The sequence below is a fragment of the Rhinopithecus bieti genome, unplaced genomic scaffold (assembly GCF_001698545.2).
Source record: "Rhinopithecus bieti isolate Rb0 unplaced genomic scaffold, ASM169854v2 scaffold_13704, whole genome shotgun sequence".
NCBI lineage: Eukaryota > Metazoa > Chordata > Mammalia > Primates > Cercopithecidae > Rhinopithecus > Rhinopithecus bieti.
Window position 1 is genome coordinate 4,267,579 of NW_016808231.1, and position 11,498 is coordinate 4,279,076.

General features: G+C 60.2%; 1 protein-coding gene across 2 annotated transcripts; it reads left to right on the top strand.

Annotated features, from left to right (window-relative positions):
* The first annotated feature begins 5,613 nt into the window (after positions 1–5,613).
* Positions 5,614–11,462, top strand: UBALD1 (UBA like domain containing 1). Of its 2 annotated transcripts, none has more exons than XM_017886397.1 (3): positions 5,614–5,940; positions 10,017–10,079; positions 10,663–11,462. In XM_017886397.1, exons 1-3 carry the CDS (start codon positions 5,821–5,823, stop codon positions 10,936–10,938), a joined length of 459 nt encoding a protein of 152 aa, XP_017741886.1. In that variant the 5' UTR covers positions 5,614–5,820; the 3' UTR covers positions 10,939–11,462. The 2 variants fall into 2 exon arrangements, with proteins under 2 accessions (XP_017741886.1, XP_017741885.1); XM_017886396.1 differs by having other exon boundaries at positions 5,621–5,940; positions 10,588–11,462.
* Positions 11,463–11,498: the final 36 nt, after the last annotated feature.

Genomic DNA, 11,498 nt, shown 5'->3' on the forward strand with positions numbered 1-11,498 from the left:
AAAAAAAAAAAAAAAAAAAAAAAAAAAAAAAAAAAACCTCTCCAGTGGGAAAGAACTGAGTACGGCACAGGGCTGAAATCAAGTGAGAGAGAGATGACAGAATCCAAGGTCAGGAGCAAGGCAAGGGCCAGATCATTGCCCCTCATTCAGCCAGCATTGGGCTCTCTGACACATAAAAACAGGGCCAGGCGCAGTGTCTCACGCCTGTAATCTCAGCATTTTGGGAGGCCAAGGCAGGTGGATCTCTTCAGCTTAGGAGTTCGAGGCCAGCCTGGGCACCATGGCAAAATCCTGTCTCCACAAAATATATAAACAATAACCAGGCATGGTGGTGCACATCTGTAGTCCCAGCTGCTTGGGAGACTGAGGTGAGAGGATCGTTTGAGCCTGGGAGGTCGAGGCTGTAGTGAGCCATGACTGTGCCACTGCACTCCAGCCTGGGTGACAGAGTGAGACCCTGTCTCAAAAAATAAAAATAATTTAAAAAAAGAAACATAAAGACGGACCCTGGGGACAACTGGTGGCTTCCTGGTCTGAGTGCCTGAGTTTCAAGTCTACACTTCTCAAGCCCCTGAGTGGGCAGGATCCAGGCATATTCTAGTGCTCCCAGAGCCAGGCACCTGGTGGGTGTCTGATAAGCACATCTGTGGAATAAATCAAAGAATCGGGTGAAGAGGAGGTGGCCAGGGCGCTGCGCCCCCCATGGTCTGGTCATGTTAAGTCTGGCAAAGCCTTGAACCTCTTGGGCCCTCAGGTGAGATAAGGGCACTGCTGGAAATGCCTCCTCTCCTTCCTACTAGGTGCTGGCCCCAGCTGTCAGGCTCCAGCCCAGCCTGCTACGGAATCCAAAGTTCACTCTCCAACCAGGCTAATCCTGGCTGAAAACAAGGTTGTTTTTTAATTCCCTGTCGCCCCTGGGAAAACAAGCTGGCTTAAGGGATGGGGGTGAGGGGGTTAAATGGAGACCAGTAGTGTGACCTTTGACTCTGCCAGTCCCACCTGCCCGACTCGTGCCAGCCTGCTGGCCTGAGAGAGCTCCTGGGCTGGGCAAGCCTGGGCAGGCAGCTGAGTGGTACCTGGACGATGGTGGAAGGAGGGGCGAAGGCACTTCCTGCCTCCCTATGCAAGGCAAGCCGCCAGTGGCCCCTGCCGGGACAGTGTCCCTCTTCCCTTGCCAGAAATGAACCATGGGCGCCCGCTCTTCTCCACAGGTTCTGAACATCAGAGCCTAAGTTTTATCTGTAAAATAGGGCTAGGACTTCCCAGAGTGGTCCAGATGCAGGCAAAGAGGTGAGAGAACTAGAACCGTGCAACTAGCACCAGGCCCTGCACTATGCACCTCAAAAGCATTAATCTTCCACAGCAGTGAGGCCAGAACTCCCCACCAGTGAGAAAGTGAAGCCCAGAGCTTCAACATTAACTCGCTCAACATTAAGCATTAAGTCATTGCTGGGTGCGGTGGCTCACGCCTGTAATCCCAGCTCTCAGGGAGGCAGAGGCGGGAGGATAGCTTGAGCCCAGGAGTTCGAGACCTGCCTGGGTAATATAGCGAGACCCCGTTCTCCACAAAAGGAAAAAAAAAAAAAGCCAAAAAAAAAAAGCATTAAGTCATTAAACAGCATCATTAAGCAGCGGAGTCAAGCCTGACACCCAGGTCTGTCTGGCTCCTGAACCTGCCCACTTTCTACCACACTGTATTGCCGTCCCATTGGTAATTATTATAGCAGGAATCATATTCACAGCTGGTTTTCACTGTGGGCCTACCCTATGGAGCACTTGGCCCACATTAATTCATGCATATCAACTTTGCAAAGGTTAAGGGGCAACTCTTAGCAAGAGCAAACATCTCTTGGAACCATCAGGGCTTACAAAATACTATGGACCCTAAGTGATCCCCAAGCAGCAGGAAAGAAGCTTAAACTGTATTTCCCATAGTCAGCTGGCTTCTCCCCAGGCTAAGCGCCTGCCTGGGAAAAGCAAAGACTCAGTGTCCGCCCCTTGTCCATAGGCCAGGCTCCCAGCCGCAGCCCTCAGAGACCAACTCCACTGCACCCTGACTCCCTTCCCGCCCCAGCCCTCTCAGCAATCTCAGTGTCCCAGCCTTCCTCATCACCCTACCTACCCTCCCACCCCAGGACATTTCAGGTCCAGTCCACTAGTTCTCCCGGTGTCCTCCTCCCACCACCCAATGGGAAAGTCCTTGGTCAGGCCTGAGGGGCCTGGGTAGCAGCCGCAGCTTGAGGCAGTTCCCTTCATTCCACCCAATTCCGAAGGCAGGGCAGACTCCCCTGGAACCAAACACAACAAGAACATCGTCTAGTTCAGACTGGAGCTCTCCACCACCATCTGATCCAGCACACCCACAGCCACAGGGATCCCAACGTGTACAACGGGTCAGATCTATTTAAACACTTCAGTAGCCCCTAACTCACCCCCAGGACCAGTGCTGGCCTCCCTAGGGCATTTTTTATTTTTTGGAGACAGGGTCTTGCTGTCCCCCAGGCACAATCACCGCTCACTGCAGCCTCTGACCTTCCAGACTCAAGCAATCCTCCTACCTCAATCTGTACCTGGGACTCCAGAATTTTTTTTCTTTTCTTTTTTTTTTTTGAGACGGAGTCTTGCTATGTTGCCCAGGCTGGAATGCAGTGGCGCGATCTTTGCTAACTGCAACCTCCGCCTCCTAAGTTCAAGCAATTCTCTTGCCTCAGCCTCCCAAGTAGCTGGGACTACAAGCGTGTGCCACCATGTCCGGCTAATTTTTCTATTTTTAGTAGAGACGGTTTGACCATGTTGACCAGGCTGGTCTCGAACTCCTAACCTCAAGGGATCCGACCGCCTCGGCCTCCCAAAGCGCTAGGATTACAGGAGTGAGCCACCGCACCTGGCCACTTTTTTTAAATTTTTTTTTTTTTTTTTTTTTTTTTTTTGAGACGGAGTCTTGCTATGTTGCCCAGGCTGGAATGCAGTGGCGCGATCTTTGCTAACTGCAACCTCCGCCTCCTAAGTTCAAGCAATTCTCTTGCCTCAGCCTCCCAAGTAGCTGGGACTACAGGCGCCCGCCACCTCGCCCGGCTAATTTTTTTTTTTTTGTATTTTTAGTAGAGACGGGGGTTTCACCATGTTAGCCAGGATGGTCTCGATCTCCTGACCTCGTGATCCGCCCGTCTCGGCCTCCCAAAGTGTTGGGATTACAGGCTTGAGCCACCGCGCCCGGCCTTTTTAAAAAATTTTTATAGAGACGAGGGTCTCACTATGTTGAGGCTGGTCGCAAACTCCTGGACTCAAGTGATCCACACATCTCGGCCTCCGAAAGTGTTGAGATTACTTACAGGTGTGGGCCATGGAACCCAGCTAATTTTCTTTTCTTTTTTTTTTTTGAGACAGAGTGTTGCTCTGTGGCCCAGGCTGAAGTGCAGCGGCGCGATCGCAGCTCACTGCAACCTCCGCCTCCCAGGTTCAAGCGATTCTCCTGCTTCACCTTCTGGAATAGCTGGGATTACAAGCGCCGCCTGCCACCACGCTCGGCTAGTTTTTGTATTTTCAGTAGAGACGGGGTTTCGCCATGTTGGTCAGGCGGGTCTGGAATTCCTGACCTCAGGTGATCCGCCAGCCTTGGCCTCCCAAAGTGCTGGGATTACAGGCGTGAGCCACTGCGCCCGGCCCGAACCCATTTAATTTTCTTAAAATTTAAATATCTGTAGAGGCGTGTTCTCAAACCCCCGGGCCTAGGCAATCCTCCCTCCACGGTCCCCGAGTAGGTGGGATTACAGGCCACCGCGCCTGCCCAGGATGGCATTTTCCATCTTGCAAGGCTATACTCGTCCTTCGGGTTTCCGAAATTCGATCCCGACCGCAGCCATCCTCACAGCCCCCCCACCCGGCTACTGCTCCTCTGTCGCCCCAGGCTAGGTCGGGGCCAGGAACAGAGGAAGGACCCAACAAATAGTGGCTCAACTAAGGAGGCTGGGGCCAGCAGGCGCAAGGAGCCAAACCAAGGTCACCGAGAGCGGCCGTGACCGCGCCTCACTGCCCTCGGGCGCTACGAGCGTGCTAGAGCCTCACTAGCGGTCCGCAACGTCAACCGGAAGCGCCATGTGCCGGTCTGTAAACACGGCCCGGTCGTCCCGCCCCCGGCCCCGCCCCGGCCTCCCCGGCCCAGCGCCCGCCCCCGCCGCCTTCTCATTGGGCGACCAGCTTTGTTTACCTTATATGGCCAGGTCCTAACACCCCGAGGCTGCCCATTGGTCGAGGCACAACCTCACTCAGCTGACGTCACGGGGACCAAACGATGCAAATAAACCGAGGCATTCTGGGAATGGGAGTTTGGGGCCGCTCCGGAACTGGCTCCGCGGGGTCCTGGCGCCTACCCGCTGAAGGCCGAGATTTCCGGCAAAGAGCACGAGATTTTTCGTGGGAAAGCAGGAGAACGGCTGGGAGGGGCACCCCGAAGCACCAGAGGCTGCCGCCCCCGCCAGCCTGTCCCAGGCGCCGTCCAGAGGGTCATCGGGCTACAGTGGGGCAGACCCAGAGCCAGGCTAGGAAGGACCCACGCCACGAGTGGGCGATGAGAGATTGAGTGAGGAGAGCTGGGAGGCGGGCTACTGGCGGTGACGTGCAGCGGAGCTTTGAAGCAGCTCATTCATTCACTCACTGAGCGCGTATTTGTTGGCGCCTACAGTGTGCCAGGCCTTTCAGCCTAGACCAGCCGATTTGGAGCAAAATTCCTAGAGACCCCTCTCTTAAGGTTGTGCCTACTACTTAACACAGTGCGATGCCAATCACAAAGGGGTTCAGGGTCCCAAGTCTTGGCAAAGACGCCTGTAGCCCGGCGTTTGTGCCCATGCACAGATCTGTATGCCCCACCTTGGGACCCAGTTCGGGCCAGAGCTGGGGCACGGATGCCACCGAGAGCAATGAGGGCGACATGGACGTGCCTGGCTCTGGTCACGGTCTGGACAGCTGCGCACAGTAGGCGCTTAGCTTTCAGTCACAGTACCCGGGGCATGACAAGGACGTCTGTGGCCTGGCGTTTGCGCCCATGCACAGATCTGTGGTCCCGGCCTCTGGGCTCCTAATTCCCGCCAGAGCAGGGACGTGGGTGCCACCGAGAGCAACGAGGGAGACGTGGATGTGACTGGCTCTGGTCCCGGCTCAGGCGCCTGCACACAGTAGGCGCCTGTCAGCTTTCAGACACCGTTCCTGGGCCTTGGCAAAGACGCCTCTTCACAGACCCGCCCCACCTGCGGACCTCCATCCGTGCCAGAGCAGGGGCCCGGGTGCCACCCAGAGCAACGAGGGTGGCGTGGACTGCCCCAACCTTGGTCACAGCCCGGGCATCCGCACACAGTAGGCGCTCAGCGTTCAGACACGGTCCCCAGGCCTTGGCCAAGATTCTGTGGTCCGGTATTTGCGTCCATGCACAGACGTGGCCCCCGCCTGCGGACCCCCATCCGTGCCAGAGCAGGGGCACGGGTGCCACCGAGAGCAACGAGGGCGACGTGGACGCGCCCGGCTCGGATCACGGCCCGGACATCCGCACAGGAGGCGGAGGTTGCAGCGGGCGCTCAGTGCTCAGACACGCCCCTTCTCGGGCTTCGCGTCCCCTGGGGTGCCTGCCCCGCTCCCCGGGTCGCCCGGCGCAGCGCGGGAACTACATATCCCAGCATGCCGCGGCGCCGGCGGAGCGAGGCGAGGCGCGGTGAGTCAGAGCCGCACAGTAAATATTTGTATTAGCCGGAGCCGGCTCGCTAATGGTGGACGCGTGAGGCGGAGGCGCGGGCGGCGGAGGGAGGCCGGAGCGGGCAGCGCGGCGGCGCCATGTCCGTGAACATGGACGAGCTTAAGCACCAGGTCATGATCAACCAGTTCGTGCTGACGGCGGGCTGCGCGGCCGACCAGGCGAAGCAGCTGCTGCAGGCGGCCCACTGGCAGTTCGAGGTGCGCGGCGCCGGAGCTGGGCGAGGGCCGGGGCCACGGGCGGAGTGTGTCCCGCGTGGCCGCGGGGCGGGAGCGGGTGGCTTGGACGCGTGCCGGCTGTGCGCCCGCTCCGGGCCCCAGACCCGACCCGCTCTCCCGACGGCGGTGCCCGGCGTCCGGATCCCGAGGGCTCGCGGCGGGCGGAGGGGGGAATTAGGCCACCGGTCGGGGATACGCCGACCCCGCGGGGCCCCGAGTCCCTTGGGATCGAGATGGGGACCCCCCCACCCCTTTTGTCCGGGTAAAGGCCGAGGGCAGGGCGGCGCCGCGGTGCGGACGGACAGTCGGGCGGGCGGCCGGAAGGAGGACGCCCCAGGCCTCGGCTGAGCTGGGCGGGAGGGCGGAGCCGCTCCGGGCTAGTGGTCCGAGGGTCCGCGTGCCTGGTGGGCGGCCGGCGGCGTGCGCACACGTCCATGTGCATTTGTGTTTACGCACGCACCGCGCCACGGCGTCGGCCGGGCACCGAGGAGGTGGCAGACCTGCGGGCACGTTGGCGCGCGTGTGAACGCGCAGCCCCCCCGGTGCGTTTGGTGTGTGATCAGCGCGTAAACATGTGGCGGGTCTGCAGATGCCGCCCGTGCTCGGCACGGTGTGATGTGTGTACACGGCGTGGAGTGTATGGGTGGCGTGTCGGAGCCCCACACTACAGCATAGGGATAAGCGTGTATTCCCTCCAGAGGTGTGCCTGGGGACTCTGTGTGCGCGTCCAGGTGCTCTCCTGGGGCTGGCATGGGCATCTGTACCTTTGCCAGTGCACTGGGGAGGGAGCACACGGTTCAACAGCTTTCGGGCTAGCTGGGTAGGAGGTGATGCTGCCCCAGTCTGGCACCCACTCCCCGGGGCCTCTCCTAACCCACAGGATAGTAGTGCTCCTGGCTTGTGCTGCCCAGAGGCTACCTGGCCTTCCCTCATTCACTGACCCTGGGATTAACCCCATGGTGGTATCTGGGGATGAGGCCAGAGCCCCTTGACCTGTGCGCCTCACAGGGGTAGGGTCACAGCCTCAGCCATCCCGGTACCATCTGTGCCCAGCTGGGGACTGGGAACCTGGTTTCTCCATGAGGAGCCATCCCAGGGCCTGCAGGAGAGACCAGAAGCCAGAGGACTCTGGGGCTCTGCTTGCTGGGGACTAGATGGGGATCAGAATGTCCCAAACTTGGGACAGTCTGGAAAGGCAGTGGTTATCCCATTCAGATGAGTCCATACCTCTTTCTTTGCCTACTTCCCTCCTACCAGCGGTCGTGGGGGCCACTGACCCTGTGTGGGACGTAGGAGGCTGCTCTGTCCCTCTGGCTTGAGTTTCCACATCTGTATAGTGGGGTTGGGGGGCATGAATCAGCCTTTGTTGGCCAGCTCACTGTCCCCCGTGCCCCAGGGCAGCCCCACCCGGAGGAAGCTCCCTGCTCCCCTCCTCGTTTTCACAGCCCTCATCAGCCCTATTTGTGTCAAGGGCTGGATGTGGCAAAACTTGCAAAACGACATTCATGGCAGTCCCACACCTGCACGCACGGTTCCCTCCCTGCCTGGGGCTGGGCAGGCAGGTGTCCGCTGGGAAGCGGGCCCTGCCTGCAGGACTCACCCCAGCCCTCAGAACCTGGCACCCAGCTGGCACCCAGGCCACATCCCTCAGTGGCACAGTTAATTGAAAATGCAGCTTTGAGGGGTGCAGTGTCTGGGGAAAGACTGTTCCCAGGAGGGGCAGGAGCATCTGGGGCCTCTGGTGGCTCCCAGGGGCCCCGTGGTAGGAGCCCTGTGCCCTCCACTCCCGAGTCTCAGTTGTGCCATCTGTAAAGTGGGGGCCACCAGGGAGGCTGGAGGAAGGTGAAAGGACTTCCGGCCTCGGAATAGGGGTGAGTGAGGGGTTCACATGGCCACCCCATCCCCCTCCACGCTCCACCCGCTGGCTGCATCCACCAGGCGGTGTTTCTGGGTCACATTTGCTGCAATTCAGGTGCTAATGGGGGCAGGAGGCTGCAGGGGGAGGGGCCTGTGTCTGGTGGGGCAGATGTTTCTCAATGGAGAATGCACACAGCGGCCTGCAGAGGGGGTTCTGGTGTGGCCTGGGGCTTCTGGGGTTGGGATTTGCACAGTGAGCCTGGGCTTTGGGGCACAGCTGCTGCTGACAGAGGGTCCTGCGGTCGGGGAAGGTGCTTAAAGACCAGCCCCCAGGCCTGAGCTCCCACACCCGTTTGGGGACACCCACATGGGGAGTCTCCTGCAAGAAATTCCCCACATAATTCATTTATTTAAAAAATATTTTTTGCCGGGCATGGTGGCTCACACCTGTAATCCCAGCACTTTGGGAGGCCGAGTCGGGTGGATTATGAGGTCAAGAGATCAAGACCATCCTGGCCAATGTGGTGAAACCCTGTCTCTACTAAAAATACAAAAATTAGCCGGGCGTGGTGGCGCGCGCCTGTCTTACTCTGGAAGCTGAGGCAGGAGAATTGCTTGAACCGGGAGGCGGAGGTTGCAGTGAGCCCAGATCACGCCACTGCACTCCAGCCTGGTGACAGAGCGAGACTCCGTCTCAAAAAAACAAAAACACAATTTAAAATTTTAAATTTTAAATAGCAGCCCCCCACGTATAACCCCCGATCAAGGGTAGGCCCCAGGAGCCAGGCTGGATTTCTGGGTGCGCTGGGCCTGGGAGGGCCAAGAAGTCAAGCTGGCATTAGGGGAGTGGGCCTGAGGGGTGGCGGTGGGGACACCTCAGCTGCTCGAAGCTCCAAGTCTGGGTCTGGGACTTGCCAGGGCCCTGAGGACCCCTCACACACTTGTGGGGCTCCCTCACTGGCCCTTGTGCAAGAGCAGCCTCCGTTCCCTGGGATGGGCCTCCTCACCCCTGCAGGGCCCCAGCCAGGACATAGCAAATACCAGCGCCTCCCTCTGGGGCTTCTGGGTCCCCAGTCACCAAGGACCTTCAGAGCCTGCTGAGCTGACACACACAGGAAAGAGCTCCGGGCTCACTCTGTCTCCCCCACCTGCCCTGACCTTTCTGAGCGCCCCCATTTCTGTCTTCTGCCGACCAGCTGACCCTGAGCAAATCACTTCCTGCCTTCATTTCCCTGCCTGTAAGACAGTAGTCCTTGCCTGTGGGGTTAATGATGACAGTCCATAGCCCCGCTGGGATGGAGCCCTGCTGGGTGCCTGCACCATGCTCAGTGTGGCATGTGGCCCAGGTGTGGAGAGAGACGGTGGAGCGTCCCATGCCTAGCGTGCCAGCCAAGGGCGGGTGGCTGGGGAGCTGTGCTGGGAGCTGTCGTAAGCCCGTGGTGGCTTAGATCCTAGGGCCATCTTTCTGCTCCACCGCCCGGGCACTGTTCCGAGGGAGGCTTGGGTGGGTGATCGAGTGAACCTAAAGCCCAGGCTTGTCTCCTTGGTGCCAGGCCCTGCCTGCTGGAATCTGGTGATCATAGGAGGACACTGTTGGAAGGGAGGGGACCCTGGGAGCCACCTAGTCCAGCCTCTCTGTGGTACAGTTGGAGAAACCAAGGCCCGAACAGTGGCCCCTTGATCAGCCAGAAGCAGAGCTGGGTGGGGCAGCAGGGGGTCCCCTCCGCCAGGCACAGACTCCTTCAAGATGCCCCTGCTTTGCAGACGAGGAAACCGAGGCTTAGAGAAGAGTAGAGACTTGCTACCCATCAAGGTGGTAACAGCCAGGCTAGAATCTCCTAAAATGGGGCAGGGGTGGGGAGGTCTGGTTGGGCTACTTGGGGCCGTGCTGCCTTTCCCCCAGGATGGGGTGAGGGTACTGCCCGCCCTCCCCCAGTCATGGTGCTGGTGCCAGCTGGTGCAGGGGTTGGGCTCTGCAGGCCTTAGGCACTGAGGCAGGCGGCCAGCAGCAGGGGAAGCGTCTTCTCCACCCACCCCAACTGCCCAGGGTTCCCTGGCTCCTCCTTGGACAGTGGCAAGGGTTGGGGGTGACAGGCAAGCCACTGAGCCCCACCCCTCCCACTCAGTGGTGCAGCCAGGGTCATCCCCAACCTCAGAGGAGCCGGGGCCTGGAGGGTGAGCAGGGGCCTTTCTTCCTGCAGACAGCCCTCAGCGCCTTTTTCCAGGAGACCAACATCCCCTACAGCCACCACCACCACCAGATGGTAAGTGTCCCCTCGAGTTCCCAGTTGTGGATTGGGCGGAAGGAGGCTTAGCTAGTTCCGTGTGTGAGCAGCCCCCGGCCCAGGTGTGCGAGGGTGCTGGTGCAGGTGGAGCTCGGTCTCTTTGGAGATGGATCAGCAGGAGACTGGGCTCCGTGGGTCCTGCACTTAATCTTGCCTGTGCCAGCTCCCCCTGAGACCTGGGGGGCGCTGGCCTCTGGGGCAATGAAGCTCCTCACCCTACAGCCCCCCGGATGCTGTGGCCGATGGAAGTGGGAGGGCTGGGAAAGCCTCCTGGCCCCAGGCACCGTGGGCTGCGAAGAGTGAGGGCGGGTCAGTTCATCTCAAGCCTTCTCCTCTGGGAACCCCTGGGCAGCGGACAGGCTCGGGGAGCTGGGAAGGGACACAGAGCCTTCCGAGAATGGGCCAGCCACGCATCTCCCCTTGGGAGGCAGTGGGGGCCCCTCCAGGAAGGGGTGCTCACCCCATCTCTCCTCTCTTCCCCTCACAGATGTGCACCCCCGCCAATACCCCCGCTACACCCCCCAACTTCCCTGACGCTCTCACCATGTTCTCCCGTCTCAAGGCCTCCGAGAGCTTCCACAGCGGTGGCAGCGGCAGCCCGATGGCCGCAACAGCCACGTCACCCCCGCCACACTTCCCCCATGCCGCCACCAGCAGCTTTGCGGCCTCCAGCTGGCCCACGGCGGCCTCGCCCCCGGGGGGCCCACAGCACCACCAGCCACAGCCGCCCCTGTGGACTCCAGCACCCCCTTCTCCGGCTTCAGACTGGCCACCCCTGGCCCCGCAACAGGCCACCTCAGAACCCAGGGCCCACCCTGCCATGGAGGCCGAGAGATAAGGGAGGCCCCTCCCCCCTCCCGGAGGCCAGGACCCCGTGGGGCGGGGGAGAGGACGTCTCCGCGGGCCCCCTTCACCCCTTTTCTGTCTGCACCCCTTGTTCCCCGGAGCCCTGGAGGGGAGAGCGCGGACTCTAGCCAGGCAGGGACGTGTCTGGTGCCAGAACACGCAGCTGCCCACACGCAAGGTCATGGCCCCAGTGGCCCCGACACATGGAGTGGTTCAGAGCGGCCTGGGTGCCTGGCGGACAGAATTTCAGAGACCACGCAGCCTTCCTTCGAAGATGTACCTGCCCCGCCCAGCCCAGGGGTGCCGTGGAGGACCACCCTGGCGGAGACATTGCTCATCCCTGGCTTGGAGCTCCTTGGAGGGCCGGCAGGCCTCGACCCCCACCCTAGGGAATGCAGAGCCTCTCCGCATGTGTGCGCGTGGCCGTGTCTGTGTGTTTCTACATATGTCGCTCTTCAGAAGCAACCTAGTTCCTGGGGCAGCTGGACTTTGCATGTTAGAGTGAGCCCCAGCCCCTGCCTGCCGCCCCTCCCCAGGGCCCTGCCTCCCACC